The 19525-nt window shown below is 36.4% G+C and overlaps 1 protein-coding gene across 1 annotated transcript in view; it reads left to right on the top strand.

Moving 5' to 3' along the window:
* The window catches only part of LOC107556420 (rho guanine nucleotide exchange factor 12-like), a 109401-nt gene that overhangs the window by 55165 nt on the left and 34711 nt on the right, over positions 1–19525 (top strand). Inside the window, exons 2-5 of the mRNA XM_016239536.1 lie at positions 7148–7168; positions 8022–8116; positions 18240–18338; positions 18707–18756. Coding sequence (XP_016095022.1) covers positions 7148–7168; positions 8022–8116; positions 18240–18338; positions 18707–18756 — 265 coding nt within the window. The remainder of the gene's footprint in view (positions 1–7147; positions 7169–8021; positions 8117–18239; positions 18339–18706; positions 18757–19525) is intronic.

Below are 19525 nucleotides of genomic sequence, written 5' to 3'. Positions count from 1 at the left end.
TATGAAAACGGCGACAGACTTTGTCTGCTCCCTGTCTTTCAGCACGCTCTTCAATCCACAGACCATGGTGGCACAGTGCGAGCAGACTCAAACAGAAACAGAGGACACGAGGTGTGTGTTTATCGATAGATTGTTATAATATCTGTATATGTGCAGTTCTTTGTCATAAATACAGCTTACAAAAGGGAGCAATCAGTTTCCCGTCTACTGTATAGTTTTCGCTGCGTTCACCCATCATCACACCACAGCTGTTTCCTCCAGCAAAAATCTAGCCCTTAAAACATATGAACGCATACTTTATAAAACGATCATGTTGCCATTTTCATTTGTTTATTTTTTTACAGTGTAAATATCAGAATGATTTACAGAGATACAGTAGAAACATTATGTGTGGTTTTGTATTAAATAATGTCCCAGATCGTGAAATACATTTATTAGCCTTGGAGTAAGGGAAGCACAACTCGGGAAATGAGAGCATGTGAATGCTATGTATATTCATTTTAAATATTTTTTATGTTCTTTAATGTCATCCATTGTTTTGTTTTTTTGTGGCTCTTTTTTTTTTAAGTATCTGTTCAGGCACCTTTTAGGCACCGGTACCATTTTAAAAGTATCGATTTGGCACCGGTATCGCAAAAAACCCAATCAATACCAAACCCTATTTAGAAGTATTTGGTCCATGTTACGTTCATATTTAATTCGAACCTCACCAGAGTTCTTTTGGAACCGGACCTAGACCCATCTTTTTAGCGGTCTCGGCCCGCTTGTTTGGTGCACACCAGGGTTCGGATGGCAGCGTTCACACTTACCCAAACGAACCACACTAACAGAGCAATCGTACCAGGGTTCGTTTTAATCGAACCAAACATGACAAGTGTGAACACACCCTCAGACTACAGTGCAAGATGCGATGATGCAAACATTCTGTCTGAATGTGTATGGCTGTAGTGACGTTTTAAAGGATACGAAAGGCAAAAAAGGCTATTCCAAGAATATTTTACTGTTGAAACTGTCTGAAAGTGCTGCACATTTTCAGCATGCTAATTAAAATGTCAAAATATAGTTAAAGTAGTTTTAGGGTTTTCAACCCGGGGTCATGGGACCTCCAAGAGGGTATGGGGTAGAAAATAAAGATTTTACCTTGTATTTTTAGGGCTCCATAATTAATTGGAATAAAACTGAAGTTGCGATATGGCATTTTTAAACCACAAATAGGCTGTGATTTAATTAAATTAAAGTATGTGCTGCTTGTTTTAGAGTGAAGCAGGACACTCTGTTATACAAAAAAATAAAATAAAGCCATACATTTTAGTATTGTAATTTTACAGTTATATACACTAAAAACAGCTTTTTCTGGGTTATTTGGCAACCCAGCACTGGGTAAATATTGGACAGAACACATGCTGAATTGTTTTGACCCAGCTTGTTGGGTTTTATACTTTAACCCATTTGCTGGGTTGTTTTTTGACATAGTGCTGGGTCAGTCAACCTACTGATGGTTTTTCATATATATATATATATATATATAGGACAAGAACAATTCATATACAGTATTTGTTTTATTCAATGGCAAGTCGGTCTTCTGACCTACCTTTTTACCTAAATAGGTAACCACTGCTTTGGCAAACTCACACTTTTTCAGGTTAAGAGTTAGTGAAGTGTTGGCCAGCCGCTTAAAAACCTGATCAAGGCTACTTGGATGTTCTTTCCAAGTGTGGGAGTAAACTAATACATCATCCAAGTAGGCTTCACAGTTAGGGATTCCTGATAGCACTCGTTGCATCAATCTTTGGAACGTCGCGGGAGCATTACGCATCCCGAAGGCCATAACAGAGTATTGCAGCAAATTATCAGGGGTCACAAAGGCAGATATCTCAGATGCACAGGCAGTCAATGGCACTTGCCAATACCCTTTCAGAAGGTCAAGTTTTGTGATCAAATGGGCACAACCAATTCGGTCCATTCTGGGCAGAGGAAAGGAGTCTGGCTTTGTCCTGCCATTTACTTTGCGGTAGTCGGTGCAAAAATAATAAAATACTCAAAAACATTCAGTAAACTTTTTAGGGCGTGACAGTATTTGTACAGTAATAATTTGATAGGAATACAATATAAAACCTTAATTTAATTCAGGAAGTTTTCTCTAAGGACAGAACACAAAATGACCATTAATGTCTCCTGTTTTAACCGGTTTGGCACAGATAACATTTGGTTACACTGACCCAGCGCTGGGTTGGTATGTGATGGTGTTCATCATTTGTATTGACAGTAAAAATGACCCAGCAGCTGAGTTACAGTTACCGGGGTTAATATGTATATATATATAAAAATAACCCAATAAAATGAACTAACAGGCTGAACCCAGCATTTGGGTTAAAAAAATAAAAATAAATAACCCTGCATAATAATTATTATATGGTGATAATTATTAATAAATATTTGCACAGTAAAATCGATTAATTGTGATTAATCACTTCCAATATAAAAGTTAGTGTTTACATAATATATGTGTGTGTGTGTGTGTGTGTGCTGGGCATTTTTTTTTTAATATATAATAATTGTGCAGTCCTACATCAAAATTTGTTACATTACGGCATTTAACATTTAGTTGATACCTAATGTTTTCATATTTATCACATTTGATAATATTGCTCTTTCATTCTGCTTTCTAAATACTGATTAGAAATCATTAGATTAATCACAATTATTTCATTCTGTTGAGGACCCGGGCTTTAGAAGCAATAATGTTTGAAAACCCCTGAAATAGTCAACCTCACCAACTGACTTGTGGACGACCAGTCGACCACTGTGACCTGTCCCTTATTTCAGTCATGGTAGTTGGCCTGCTGGTCAAAGGTGGCCTGTTAGCTCGAACTAGACTGAGCAACATGATCGATCAGGTCAAAACAAGATTCACAATCTGGTAGTCCATCTGATCCACCATGTAGACCAGCTTGGAGCAGCTAATGGCCATAAATGTCCAACTATAAACCATGTAAACCGGTTGGTTTACTGGGAGCTGGTTGTAGCTACTTTTTCCAGCATAAATGTACCACAAAACCAAAATGTTTTAGCAATTCCAATCTATGTCCTTTATGTAGCCTTTAGTCTTGTGTTTTGAAAGCAGACAAAATTTTAACCAAGGTAATGCTGAGTCACAAGAGAGTACTTACAGCTGAATTTGATCCTGGTACAGTATATGAAGGCACACTTAACAGATTATGGGCTGCACATGGGGCAGGGGAAGGTTTAGGGTGATGGAAAGTCAAATACGCAACTGTATTATGCAACACCATCAGCGGTGCACACACAGTGTATATAGGCAGTTACAACATAATAGTGACATAAAGCAGAGCGAGTCATTTCTGCACCAACAGAACTGCAAAAATAATGATGTAATGTTCCTAAGAAAACAAGACAGAAAAATAATAATGCATGGCCCTCGTGGGCTTGTTTGGATATGTTTGGAAACAGTCATTAGTGGTGCTTGCTGAGGACAGTATGTCTGCCAGTAGAGATTCCTCTAGACTGTTTGTTTATCTGTGCAAAATTACAATCAATAAATAGTCATTTCTAAATAGTTATATAGTATATAAAATATGTCTGTTGAATTACCTGCAAAAGTTGCTGTATTGTTATGTACCCCAGGGCTTGCAAAATTTCAAAATCCATGGTAGCCCTTTGGGAAGGTACTCTTCAGATTTTGGTAGCCCGAAAATGAATTTAACTAGCCCAAATAAAAAAAATACCTTTTTTTTTTTTAAATGTAGAAAATCAGATAGGAGTTTAAATGTCAATCAAAAATATTTTCAATACACAAATATCAACAAATATGAAGGAAGGAATTTTATTTAACTATTTACAGTATCTGCAGAATTTTAAAAAAATAAATTTAAGGCAATTTATGGCCCATTTTAAGAGCTGCACAAGTAAAATTAACAGTATGAGTGGGGTTGGACAATGTCTATGGTAACATACAGTATTGAGCCATAAAATTACAAATGAAATTAAAATGCCAACGACACGTTTCTGAGGACAGTCGGTTCCCTTCAGATACATTCAAATAAAGACATCCGTGCCGCATTTTGACTTGAAACATGCAGCGCTCATATTTATGACATCAATGGCAATGACATCATTGCCTTTTGAAGTTTAATCCAGCCGTCTCTTGTCTTTCCATCTCCAGCTGTAAGACCTCTTGAAATTATAATTAAGACATTTCTTATACCATTTAACGTATTTAAAGGGGTCATATGATGTTGCTAAAAAGAACATTATTTTGTGGGGTGTAATGAAATGTGTTTGTGGTTTAAAGTTAAAAAAACACATTATTTTCCACATACTGTACATTATTGTTTCTCCTCTATGCCCGGCCTTTTTGAAACGCGTCGATTTTTACAAAGCTCATCGGTCTGAAAAGCGAGGTGTGCTCTGATTGGCCAGCTATCCAGTGCGTTGTGATTGGCCGAATACCTCAAGCGTGTGACGGAAATGTTACGCCCCCTTACCATACTGTGATGCCGTGTCCCGGCCGGAGCGACGAGACAAACACATTAAAACCCATTATAAACATTATAAATTATTTGTTGCATCCAGTGGGGACATTTACGGATTATAATAATTTATACTGTCTTTGTATGCGTTGCGTTGCATTGCGCCGCGTAAGCATAAAACCATGTCTGAACGGCACTGCCGGCGGATTCGATGAAGGAGCGGCCGTTGGGCTTGCGGCAACCACATGTGACGACCCCGGGCTGGACTCTGCTTTGTCCACGGTGAAAGCAGATCTGGCGATACAACTCTGTGTTTGCTGCGTAAAAACATGAGTTGATATTTGCATTGATCTGACCGTAATCACAAAGAAAGGCTTATTGGAAATGCTAATTAATTCTCTGCCACGAGGTGGCGCTTTAGGAGTGCTGAAATATTGCGGTTTCCCCTGTAACGGCTGTATACAAAGCAGCTCCACGCTCATAAACGCTCCTTTATCAGGAATTATAGGTCAAATGAAATTAAAATGCCAACGACACGTTTCTGAGGACAGTCGGTTCCCTTCAGATACATTCAAATAAAGACATCCGTGCCGCATTTTGACTTGAAACATGCAGCGCTCATATTTATGACATCAATGGCAATGACATCATTGCCTTTTGAAGTTTAATCCAGCCGTCTCTTGTCTTTCCATCTCCAGCTGTAAGACCTCTTGAAATTATAATTAAGACATTTCTTATACCATTTAACGTATTTAAAGGGGTCATATGATGTTGCTAAAAAGAACATTATTTTATTATAAATTATTTGTTGCATCCAGTGGGGACATTTACGGATTATAATAATTTATACTGTCTTTGTATGCGTTGCGTTGCATTGCGCCGCGTAAGCATAAAACCATGTCTGAACGGCACTGCCGGCGGATTCGATGAAGGAGCGGCCGTTGGGCTTGCGGCAACCACATGTGACGACCCCGGGCTGGACTCTGCTTTGTCCATAAATTATTTGTTGGATCCAGTGGGGACATTTACGGATTATAATAACTTATACTGTCTTTGTATGCGTTGCGTTGCGTTGCATTGCGCCGCGTAAGCATAAAACCATGTCTGAACGGCACTGCCGGCGGATTCGATGAAGGAGCGGCCGTTGGGCTTGCGGCAACCACATGTGACGACCCCGGGCTGGACTCTGCTTTGTCCACGGTGAAAGCAGATCCGGCGATCCACAGCGCGAAGTTGTAGTATTTCCTCAGCGACCAGCACAGATCAGCTCGACACTAGGCATGACGAAGTGGATATCGTCCTCTTTTGGAAGGCCAAACAAAGTAGTTTCGCTTTCACAATGAACCACAGCGCCTTCACGACATGGCAGCAGCAACAATACTACAGCGAGAATAAAAGTTACGCCGCCTTTCTTTGCGTGAACATTTGGGCGGCATTATGCAAATCCCACATAGTGAGGTAGACATGTGGGGGTGTGTTAGAATGAGCTGTTTTAGGTAGGCGTGGTTAACTCTTAACTACATTTTGGTAGCCCGACTGGAAAACACAATAGCCCCGGGACGTCGGGCTAGCGATTTTGCGAGCCCTGTACCCTACCGTAATGTAAGATGATCTTTGATTTTTCTGCTCAACTTTTAATTTGTATTTTTTATGATCATTTATAAATATATAATTACTTACTATAATATAACTACTTCTAATTCATAATTTAAAAATAACTTTTATATTAATTTATGTATAAATATGAGAGATTTGGGTGGTGGGCTTTTTTGACATGGGCTAGTTGATAGTAGTAAGTAGTAATTTCATGTTTAATGTTATTTTAAAATAATGTTTATATCACACATGTACACTACCATTCAAAAGATTGGGGTCAATTATATTTTTTCTTTTATTGAGCAAAGATGCGTTCATTTGATCAAAACGTTTTTAAAATAAATGCTGTTCTTTTGAACTTTCTTTTGATCAAAGTATCTTAAAAGAAAATTTGGTAACACTTTACAATAAGGCTCATTAGTTAACATTAGTTAACTACTTTAGTTAACATGAACTAAGAATGAACAATACTTCTACATTATTTATTCATCTTAGTTAATGTTAAGTTAACTAACTTAGTTAATGTTAACAACATTTAGGCTACTAATGCATTATTAAAATCAAAAGTTGTGCTCGTTAACATTAGTTAATGCACTGTGAACTAACAATGAACGGCTGTATTTTCATTAACTAACATTGACAAAGATGAATAAATACTGTAACAAACGTATTGTTCATTATTTGTTCATGTTAGTTGATACATGAACTAACATGAACTAATAGAACCTTATTGTAAAGTGTTACCGAAATTTTCAACATAAGAAATGTTTCTTTAGCAGATTATCATGAATCATAAATTACATGTTAAAATATATTCACATAGAAAATCATAATTTTAAATAATATTTCCCAATATTACCGTTTTTACTGTATTTTTTATTAAATAAATGCAGACTTGGTGCTCTTTGAGACTTCTTTTTAAACCTTATCACTGTTAAAAAAAAATATCCTGTCGACCTTTTGAATGGTAGTGTGCTATGAAAATCAAATTACTATTGTTAGTCTTTATTAGCATATTTTTTCAAACATCTTTTCTAAAAAAAAAATCCTTTGTCTTTCAGGTTTCCCAAAAAAGCGAGCAGGTGAGTGCAGTGCCTTCCTGTTGCTCTTTCCTAGTGAAACGCCCTCATAGGCCCAGAGAGAAGCACGGCAGCCAGACAGGCAGCTAATGGCAGTTTCAGCAGACAGCGATATGAGCAGATTGAGCGTACACACTTAAAAATAAAGGTGCTTCAAAAGGTTCTTCAAGCGATGCCATAGAAGAACCATTTTTGGGTCCACAAATAACCATTCAGTCAAAGGTTCTTTAAAGAACCATCTCTTTCTTACCTTTTTGTAATCTGAAGAACCTTCTTTCACCACAAAGAACCTTTTGTGAAACAGAAAGGTTCTTCAGATGTTAAAGGTTCTTTATGGAACCATTTAGACAAAAAGGTTCTTCTATGGCATTGTGAAGCACCTTTATTTTTAAGAGTGTAGACAACACTGATGCTGCCACTTATATGAACATGTGATAATAAAACGCTCAGATCCACAACATTAACTCAAGTTTTACATACTTGTAAACAGTTATCTTCAGCATGCTAAAGTCTGGTCTGGGAAGTGTCATCTTTAAATTCATCCTCTTTTAAAGTACCATATTATAGCTAAATTTAAAATGTGGTTAATGGGTGACTAGTCGATCATCCTGACCCGTCATTAGTCATGATAGTTCTTTGTAACCATCAAATTCACAGTCAACAGTAGTTTGCATTGTGTTGGTCTGAAATGTTTTGTCTGCTCTCTCGGGGCCTGTTTTTGGACAGGGGGCACGAGTGTGACCTTTTGTAAGTGGATCCACATTTCCTGTCTAGTTTTTGTATGCTGCTGGATAAGAATAGCATGATGTGGCAGAGACTGTGACCATTTTTCCCATTTGTGTGTATTTGTGCACAGGACAGGAAGTATTCTCAGCAAGGACCATCCCCCAGACAAAAAGCCCAAAAGCGACAAGGCGTCAGTCCCCTCCTCGCATGAGTTTGACCCCACAGGTAAGAACCTCTTCTTGAAAGGCATCTAAATTATGCACAACTGTCTCTTTCCTCACTCCAATTTAAAATGTGGTTAATGGGTGACTAGTCGATCATCCTGACCCGTCATTAGTCATGATAGTTCTTTGTAACCATCAAATTCACAGTCAACAGTAGTTTGCATTGTGTTGGTCTGAAATGTTTTGTCTGCTCTCTCGGAGCCTGTTTTTGGACAGGGGGCACGAGTGTGACCTTTTGTAAGTGGATCCACATTTCCTGTCTAGTTTTTGTATGCTGCTGGATAAGAATAGCATGATGTGGCAGAGACTGTGACCATTTTTCCCATTTGTGTGTATTTGTGCACAGGACAGGAAGTATTCTCAGCAAGGACCATCCCCCAGACAAAAAGCCCAAAAGCGACAAGGCGTCAGTCCCCTCCTCGCATGAGTTTGACCCCACAGGTAAGAACCTCTTCTTGAAAGGCATCTAAATTATGCACAACTGTCTCTTTCCTCACTCCCAAGAATATTTTGTGGTGCAAAACGAGATGTTTCAGTGTTATATTGTTTGAAAACTAAGTAACTGACCAGTTTAATCAGGTTATTTATAGTCAGATGCATATATCTGGGTTGTGACAGCATGGATAGTGTGCAGATACAGTGCACATTGCTCTAAAGACCAGTGAATTGTATGTCTAGATTTATTGTGGTGGTGAGATTGAATGCAGAGCCAGTGTATGCTGCTGGACTGCTTCAGTTTGTATGAAGTTAATTACAGCAGGATCATGTCAGCTGTGACATCAGAGGGACTACAGGAGCCTCAATCATCATTTAAATGCTAGAGTAGCACCTTGTTTAAAAGCGTAATGCTGACTCTGACTGTTGGTCACTGCTGATCATGTATCAGACTCAGTGCAACTCTTAAAGGGATTGTTCACCCATAGAACCTGCCATTAAACATATCAGCAACATTTTTTTTATTATTATTTTTTTTATTGAAGAAATATTTTATTCAGAAAGGATGTATTAAATACGTGATAATAAAGACTTTTACATTGTTACAAGTAATAATAAGAAGAAATGTTTTTGAGCACCAAATTAGCATATTAGAATGATATCTGAAGTATCACGTGATACTGAAAATGACCATTTTTATATTTTTGATTTAATAAATACAGCCTTCAATGCAGATAAATCTTACTGACCCCAAACTTTTGAATTGTAGCATATGAAAATGAGAATAAGACAATGGGGAAAAAAAACACATAAAGCTTTAAAAAGTAAAAAAAAAAATTGCGTTAACATTAAATATTTTATTGCTTTAAATTGTAAATATATTAAAAAATGTGTCAGTTTGGCTCAACATGACATATTCAGTTCAAGTTTATTTGTATAGCGCTCGTCACAATACATGTTGTTTAAATGCAGCCTTACAGAAAATATTCTAAATCTATTCTATGCAGCAGAGAAAATACCTAAAAATATTTTTAACAAATACCTTTTCCATAAAATAAAAATTAATAAGACTAGACTGTCAAGCCTAAAAAAGAGAACCAAAATACCACTAAAAACTAGGGCTGCAACAAACGATTATTTGGATAATCGATTACTCTAACAATTATTACAACAATTAATAGACTTATCACAGATTAATCAGTAGGCTTTGTTCTATTATCCAGCTTTTACAATTAGTTAAAATATTGAGTTACATTCTAACTAATAAAAAAAAACAAGGTGATCACTTCAGCGTTTGAAAATGTCAAACAATTATATTACTACTGTAAAATTACAATTATTTTACAATTATTTTTTACAATACAAATAAATATATTTGGCACAAAAAATGCGATGACAGACAAAGAGACTTTCTCATTCACTATTTAATTAACTGTATGAAAAAGTAACTGACTGATGCATCATTCTGCCTAACATCTTTTGTAAGTCACATGGATAAGGAACAAAATAAAGGTAAGTGATGAGACATTTTATTTTTAGATAAATTATTTTATTCAAAACATTAGCTCTCTTAAAACACCTTATAGTGTATAGCTAGATTAGGCTTTAATATATTCAAACCAAACTATCACTTTAGTGTAATAATATGATTTTTTAAATGTATTTATTTCAATTATTTATTTCTGCATTCACTAATGAAAAGATTTTAGCATTATTTTATCATTATCATTTTATCACCGATCTAAGTGCTAAATAAATCAACGTGACGTGACTGGAGTGCCGATTGCAGAGCTGGTGCAAACTTATCCACATTGCTATGATCAGATACTTTCTTAACTGCTGTTTTCTCACCACTGTCATATTTGTTACGTGTTTATTTCATTATTGAGAGGAAAGCGTGCAGCACATATTTACGCATTCATATGCCACTGTCAGCAGCGTCTGGTTTGGCTGCGCTTACGCTCCTCTCATAAGCGCCGTGTGTCGTCTTCTCTTGAATTGCATCCGGGAGGGCTCAATTACCAGGGTTCCTACGGTAGCTAGATTAGGCTTTAATATATTCAAACCAAACTATCACTTTAGTGTAATAATATGATTTTTTAAATGTATTTATTTCAATTATTTATTTCTGCATTCACTAATAAAAAGATTTTAGCATTATTTTATCATTATCATTTTATCACCGATCTAAGTGCTAAATAAATCAACGTGACGTGACTGGAGTGCCGATTGCAGAGCTGGTGCAAACTTATCCACATTGCTATGATCAGATACTTTCTTAACTGCTGTTTTCTCACCACTGTCATATTTGTTACGTGTTTATTTCATTATTGAGAGGAAAGCGTGCAGCACATATTTACGCATTCATATGCCACTGTCAGCAGCGTCTGGTTTGGCTGCGCTTACGCTCCTCTCATAAGCGCCGTGTGTCGTCTTCTCTTGAATTGCATCCGGGAGGGCTCAATTACCAGGGTTCCTACGGTCATGAAAAACCTGGAAAAGTCATGGAATTTTAAAACAGCAATTTCCAGGCCTGGAAAAGTTTTGGAAAAATAAATAAACCCAGAATGTTTTGGAAAAGTCAGGGAAATCTGTTTCACAAAACTCTGTATAATAGAATTGTGTTTAATCAGTTCCTGAATTTCGATGCGGGATTGCGCATAGGCTAGGCCTATATCGCATAGTTTTACTCATTCCCGCAGCTTTTGACTTTAAAATGATGGATATTCACACGTTTATTCAATAGCCTATAGCATGTAGGTTTGATGAGTAAATAAATCCACACAGACTGATCAAATTAGTCATTTGAAAATAGCGTGAGTGATTCAGCTGTACCGCGTCTTTTCTCTTTGACTTTCTCTTCACATCGGGTCATCTTGTCTGCGCAACAAGAGCCGCTGCACGCTGCGATACAAGACTTTCGCTCTCGTTTCGGGACAGTTGACAGATTTGTCACTTGCCTAATCGGGTCATTGTTGCATCGTCACAAAAATGTATTATTTATTTGCACGTCTTTTTTAGCCATTCGGTACTCGCGCGCACTCCAGAGGTGGTGCGCAGTCACATCCAAAGCGTGCATGCATATATAAAGCCACCTTGCGAGTACCAAATTGAGTTCGCTACCAAACAAGCTCAGTAGAACCCTGCACAGGCCTCAAACATATGCCCTAGTCCGGCCCTTGTCCGACAGATTATCAGAATTACCGGCCGAGTCCGACTGCTCCAGTCTGTCACGGGCTCCCCGTGTCTTTTTTCTCTTTCTCCCTTCACCATTACACAGTTGCTGTTGTAGCCGTTAAAATAGTTTTGTTTTAATGGCAAAATGGTTATATTTATTTTCCTTTATTACGTTAATTTAAAAATATGTTTGGAATATTTGTGTTTGTTAAATTATAGTAGTTTTTTTTTTTAAAGTAACGACTAAGCGGCCAGTGGCAGACAGTGAGTTAATCATAGCCTATGTTTGATCAATTTACCACTTGGCTAAAATAAAATCTATAGGCCTATATAAAATACTTAAAAAAGCATATCACAATGTTATTTTAAATGGTTAACCTAGATAAATGTGTGCTATTAGGCGTGTATCCAATCGTTTGTGCAGAGAAGCTAAAGCGCGCTTTGCAGGACATGGAGTCGCCAGCGCAATCACTCGCATTTTTTTCTTATAACAGTGGAAACAACCGTCTTTTTTGCTCATAAAGGTAAGAGTAATACATCATTCTGGACTGTTAAGGGTCTACTTTTATTTGTGTCCACTCACAATATCAGCATATGTTGTGCTTTTTTGTAGAAAACAAACAGGATGCGCTTTCTGCCGTCTCGGTCTTGAGCAGGACCGCTTCACAAAAATGAGCCGAAACTCTGCGAATATTCTATTTCCCCTGGCCCCGACACATTAATCATGGTAATTACTTGCTGGGGTTTTGCGGCAAGCTTTGCATGCGTTTTAATGTGGAACTCTTCCAGCACTCGCTGCTGCTGGACAACACCGTCCGAGCCACTCTTGACAGTCGTGGTAGCACAGTCTCGTGTTGTTTCCACCAGCGTGGCACATCTTTTTCATCACCATAATAATTGATGGATATCTAAAATATAAAAATGAGGAAGCAAGCCCAATGCCAGGCGCGCGTCTGAGCTATGACGTGAAAATTGTCCCGAAGCCGTAAATAAGTCTGGTCCCGTCGGGCTCGGGCTGAAATGCAGGGCTCTAAAGCGCAGCTTGTTGCGTTTAAGCAGCAAAAATACACACAAAATGACGCCAAAATGGCCATCCTGGCCACACCGTTAAATAAATGATAATATTCAGTAATGTGAAATGTGGAGTAACGGCTGGCGCAGTTGCAGCTTGTACTTATTACTAAAACAAGAAAGCAAACAAGTAGCATTAATAGTCATAAATTTTAGTTAACATATGCTATGATAATTTGAACAGATTTTTATTCTTATAGTAAAATAATGGAACATTTAGGTTAACATGAATATTGTCTCAAAAGTCATGGAAATTTATTGGTAAAAATGTGTACAAACCCTGAATTACTGTCTTTGTCTACAGCTCCACACTGGTCAAACCGCATTATTGCAGGCTCTTACGTTCGGTCATATGAGATCAAACGACTATTCAACATTTGTCAAAAAATTTTTATTGTCGACTAATTGTATCAGCTCTACTAAAAACAGTCCACATGACTCGCACAAGACTTTTTAATGGCTTTGTGTGAGGAACAGACTGAACTTTAACTTCACTAAAAATCTATCCTTTCACCGGTCGCAAGTTTAGAGTAAACGGCCAAAATTAGTTTTTATACAGTTATTGAAATGTGTTGTAAGTGCAAATAAGATTTGAGAGCTGCAACATTTAGGGAAATCGTGGCACTTTATTAAGTTTTGAGTAAAGCATTTTTAACACGTTTTCATTTTGTCAACAATTGGTTGTCACATCACTTTTTTTTGTGCTCCGTTTACCCATATGGATTTTCAATGTTACTGTTATATTTATATTTGTATTTATGCATTTATCAAACACTTTTTATTTAAAGTGACTTATAATAGAGGAGCATAAGCAATTAATCACATAGCCAACAGTATTTGCAGGATGCAATGCCACATTTATTAGAAAGCTAGATTAGGAGACAAACTAGAGCAGAGGAGAAATACAGAGAAGAAAAAGAAGAGGATCTTTTATTTATTTATAAATATTTCATATTTATATATTTTTTCTATTTTGTTTATTTGGTGTATTTTTTTTACCAACATTTTTTTATTTTGTGCTTTTTGCTGTTTTACTCGGCGAACAACAATATCAAATGCTGATTCCAGACACATGAACAGATGACAAAAACAAAATGGCACTTTGTCACAGTGTGAGTGTTCAAAATGTTTGCCCCTAGTATACTGAAGTGAACTTATCTCACATCTGTGTTTCAAACCTGGATTTGAAGTCATGACTCATTTATAATCTTTCTTGGGATTAACCAGACATGACTGAAGTGATCAAATCAAGCACACCAGAGTCCATGTTGCCATGCAGTATGGAAGTTTAACTCTTTAATTCCCAGTGCTTTGGGCTTGATGTCGTTTTAGCGGCCTGGTTATACCATTATGTGGGAGGCCCATCTCATCACAAGCTCCGGATGTTGTCACAGGGCTGTAATCCCTCTCTCTCTCTCTCTTCCTGCCGCAGGGACGCACAGCTGTGCGCCCATCAGAGAGGGAAATCTCATTTGAGGATGGAGGTTTATTTTAGTGAGTGATCTAGCTGAGTCATCAAGGAGGATATACAGGGTGTGTCTCAGATGAGTCTGAGTCATCATTTTATAAATTGAGTCGGGAGGGAAAGGAAGCAGTGTCTGTTGATCTTGGATAAAGTGTCTCAAATTTGGTAAAAATGTGACTGATTTTGTGAGCCCAAGAGATACTGAGATTAAGAAATTATGTTTTAGCATTATGTTTAGTATTTTTAAAAAATCAAGTTTTTTGTTTTTTTTTACCCCTTTTTCCCGTTATTTTGAGTTAAATTAGATTAATAGATAATTTGGCAGAATTTTGCGTATTACTTCCATATAAAACCTATCAGATACTTTCTTTTTTTAGTGTGATTTTTCATAATCGTATTCTTTCTCCTGCTGTTTGTGTGTGTGTGTGTGTGTGTGTGTGTGTGTGTGTGTGTGTGTTTGTGTGCCACATGTTTTCTGCTGTCAGAACTGCCTGTTCAAAGTGTAGTAGCCGACGGAAGGCCAGAGTCCTGCGGTAAGAGTCACTAGGTCACTGCCGCTGCTCTGGGGATTTGCTGTGGTTTGTGTGTGTGTGAGCCTCATTCTTTTTCTTTCATGCCCACCGCTCATCAAACTTGACCTGCATTTATTTCTTAGCATGTCTTGGTGTCGGGCTGTACCTTGATGGAATTGGACTTGCTCAAAGACATGTTTAATTGTCAGCGATCTTGAACCGTTTGCATTATGGCCTTGTCCTCACACACAAACCTTAACCTTTCTGCAGTCTCTTTCTAGCTCACTCAGTTTGACTCTTTTCATCTATTCTATCGTGAGTTCATGCCTTTAGTTTGCTTGTAATCTTACTTTACAGCCATCTGTTTGATGTCAGTGAACAGAATGAATGAACAGATGCTCGAAACATTTAGCCAGTTCTTTTGTGGTTAGTTGACCAAGTGCACTCAGCCCAAGTTGTTAACTAAGAATTTATTTTAAATAAACACTTTGTTTTCATAAAGTAGTTTGACAACCAACACAACGTACTAGTTTTATAACATTGGTTCTCATCCATGAACCGGTATAGACACTTATTTTTGTGCTGTGTGAGCATTTTCATGCAAAAATCTGGATTTATTTATTTAAGCTTCTTAAGTTGTCATTTAATTTTTTGTAAATTTGGGTTAAAATTTAGAAGCAACTCTGATTACATGCACACAAAATTATAAATTCATAAATATTGATAACAATCTACATTTAAAATGTATATAATATTATTAATGCAGAATGTTTAAACTTATAAAATGTGTACACTTCCATTCAAAATCATTCTAACATGCTGATTAAAAAAAAAACATTTATTATTAACAATGTTGAAACAGTTGTGACCTTGTTTTTTCCAGGAATCTTTGATGAGTAGAAAGTTCAAAAGCAAATGCATCTAAGTTCAAAAGTTTTTAATGCATCCATGTTGAATAAAATATTGATTTCTTAAAAAAAAAATCTTGAACTGTAGTGTATATTTTACTTTTAAATAAAGTTTACAATGCTCATTTATGCAAGCTACATACATGCAACTCTAAAATATCAGAGACCAATAATTATTGTTTTCTTCTTATTATTGATGATAATATTTTCCAGATACTGTTTTAAACATTGCTTTTGGCTTCAGCACAATGAATAGCAAATTATTTAATTTAAAATAGGCTACTGCTATTTTTCCTCACACAGTATACAATATTTTTCTGCTTTAATCTGGTCAGGTCCTTCACAGGGGAATCAACATATTTGGGTGTCCTTGGCTTAAGAAGAAAATTTGAAATCCCCTTTTCTATGCTACAACTTACAAAAAATGTTGTCTACATTTGAATTACTTATGGAGATAATACTTATTGCTTTCAGGTTGATAGCCTCAAACTGAAACGCATGCATTTACACTGAATACAAGCAGTAAAACAACTAGTCTTAAACAATCTTTCAAATGAGTGATTCTCTTGAATCAGATCTTCTAATAATGCATGAGAATGAGGTAGAATCATTCCAGTCATTCCAACAGTTTCCAGGAGGTTTGAAAGACGCATACATTGAGTTCATCCAGGCCAGATGTCACATCCATAAAGCAATACAATACCAAAGGCAGATCATCTGGTCGTGTTTTATTGAGTGTAATTGTCACAAATTTGGAATGCACCAGTCAATCAAGTTCAATATAATGGCTACACTCAGCCAGAGTGTGTGTGATGTGTGAGGGGGCCTGTTTTTGTGTTAGTAGCACAAATAGAGGAAGATGCGCTTTTGTAGTCATCACACATCAGTGGCTTCTGACATACACCACAGCGTTTCATGGAAACACATTGCAGACTGATCCAGTCTGGTGAGATACTTGTCTGGCATATTCTTGTTCTTCACACAAGCAGCGTCCATGTAAAAACATTAAAAGACACCAGTCTGCAGAGTTGTACAACGTTTTTATGGTGTACATTTGCATTGTCATACCCTGGATGACAGTATGCTTAAACGCAAAAAGATTCTGATTTAAAAAAGAAAAACTGTACTGAATCTTAATTTGTTTAGTTGGTACACAAGTGTTTTGTATCTCGACAGCTCTTTCCAGCTGTAATATGATTCATCTATTTGTGAGGACCATGATTTTTATTATTTTAAACATGCATTTTTAATACTTCAATGCTCATAGTTGAGAGATTTATTCTTATGTGATGATGCCAGGCCTGCACAAATATGCCTGATTGATTGCAGGGTATGTCTTAATTTATCATCTGTGCAAAAGGTCTATTACAAGTATATACTCTTCATAGTATTATATAAGAATATCCCACTTTACAATCATCTTGAAATCAAAATTTACCTCATTTACTTTATCAATACACCTTCGAGATCTTATTGTAAATTGTGATTTAACAGTTTACGTTATTCCTAAGGAAAAAAGGTATTTTTGTAATCTTTCATCGTAATGTAATAACTTGATCTTATTCTGAAACTTCTTTCCTTTTTGGCATCATCAAGACCCTTTTTATTTTTTTTTTATTATTATTAATAATTTTTTGTTAATTCTAGTATTACTACTACTACTACTACTACTACTACTACTACTAATAATAATAATAATAATAATACATTCCTTATTAATATTATTAATAAAAAATGTTGTTGTTGAAAATCTATTAAATTTAGAAATATGTCTGATTACAAAAGTAAAATTGGTTGAGAACACCATTTCTTGTAGACTTTGCTATATACTACATTCTTTTGAATTTCTCCTTGAGCATGTTTATATTGTGGAATGAGGTTTAGTTTAACATATTCTAAAATCTGGGGTCGGTACGATTTTTGACAAATATTTTTAAGTGAAGTGTCTTGTGCTCTCCAAGGCTACATTTATTTGATCAAAAATACAGCAAAACAGTAATATTGTGGGTATTAATATTTAAAATGAATGTTTTATATTTTATTATCTTTTAAAATATTATTTATTCCTGTCATCGCTGTCAAATGATCCTTCAAAAATCATTTTAATATGATGATTTGGTGCTCAAGAAACATCTTATATTATCAATCATTAATTTTTTAGATGTATTTTAAATTAATTTTTTTGTATCTTATTGACCTCTTTTGAACGGTAGTGTATGGTTGAGTAGCTTTCTCAAATTTTCTCACATAGACTTTCTGTAAAGTCACAAGCATACCAGAAAATACACTTTTTTTGCTGTTTATGTAGTTTCTAAAGCTCTTTTATGACTGCTCCAGGCCTTTTAAGAAATCTTTTTTGGTGTGTTTATCTACTGTCTCTCAGCCGTTTGATCTGGTTTTACACACACACACACAAACCACTATACTATATGTGAACACACTCTTCTTTATCCAGCTCCTTGAATGCTACTTACCAAGTCCCCATCCTCTCTTTTGCACCCTCCATAACTTTCCATTGCTTTATCCCCCTCTCTCCCTCTCTTGTCTGTCTCTCAGGGCTTGTGCAGCGTTGTGTTATCATCCAGAAAGATGAGAGTGGCTTTGGGCTGACAGTGAGCGGCGATAACCCTGTGTTTGTACAGCTTGTAAAAGAGGGTAAGAAAGACACTATCCCTGTTGTTCACCATCCTTGTTTTGCCCTCCATAACATGCACATGCAGAACAGTTTCACGAGTGACTTAAACACATACTTGTCTCCTTTAACCACCAAGGCATGGATAATTATCTGGTTGTGTAACACCACAGTACAGTATAATTACGACACTAACAGTGCTAAATACATAGTTGCTTTTCCCGTAACTACAGTGAGGCAGTGAAAATGTGTATTCAAGCTACATGTGACCATCTTTACACTGTACTGTGAGAGTACTACCATGGCACAATGACGGTATCAGATGGTACCGTGGTATCTTTTTTCATTCCATCAGAGTGCATGATCTCTCTTTCTCTTCTTTTGCATGTAGATGGAGCTGCCATGCGAGCTGGTGTTCAGACAGGTGACCGGATCATAAAGGTGAGGATCATCAGGAGCTCCACCGTGATGAAGTTCAGATTTATTAATCAGAGAAGTCGATTTTAATATAAATTGTCGAGATTCAGTTCAAAATGAGCACAATCTGTCTGACCAACCCTAGAAACTGTTACTGGGGCTTGTGTCTTTAAGCCCTGAGGCTACAATACACACTCTCCAGACAGGCTCACCTGATGTGGCAGGATGTCTTGGGTGCTGTGCTCTGCCACCTGCTGGCTGAATGGAGAATTATAGCTCTACATATTTCTCTGGTCCTAATTATGAGTTCGGAAATCATAATTATGGTGTGACGTACACTATCATTCAAAAGTTTTGGGATGGTACGCTTATTTATGTTTTTGAATGAAGTCTCTTATGCTCACCAAGCTGCATTTATTTGCTTAAAAATAGAGAGAAATCAGTAATATTGTGAAATAATTTTTCCAATTAAAATAATTATTTTCCGGTTTAATATATTTTAAAATGTAATGTGTGCTTGTGGTGGCAAAGCTGAATTTTCAGCATCATTACTCCAGTCTTCAGTGTCAGAAGTTAACCAAAGTTTTGAATGATAGTGTACGCTCATATCATATTATAGTTAACTAAAACCATAAAAAAAATGTTGTTACTTGAAGTAATACTTGAATCATTTTCGTTGTTTAACTTGTACTAATTTAACTGAAAATAAAAATAAATAAAACCTATATAGACATATTAAAAAAAGCAATAACTAATAATAAACAAAATTACTAAAACCACAAAGCCACAAATT

This window comes from Sinocyclocheilus grahami, unplaced genomic scaffold (assembly GCF_001515645.1).
Source record: "Sinocyclocheilus grahami isolate Dianchi unplaced genomic scaffold, SAMN03320097.WGS_v1.1 scaffold567.1, whole genome shotgun sequence".
Classification (NCBI taxonomy): Eukaryota; Metazoa; Chordata; class Actinopteri; order Cypriniformes; family Cyprinidae; genus Sinocyclocheilus; species Sinocyclocheilus grahami.
Note: the sequence above shows the minus strand (reverse complement) of the source record. Positions and strands in the feature narration are given on the sequence as shown.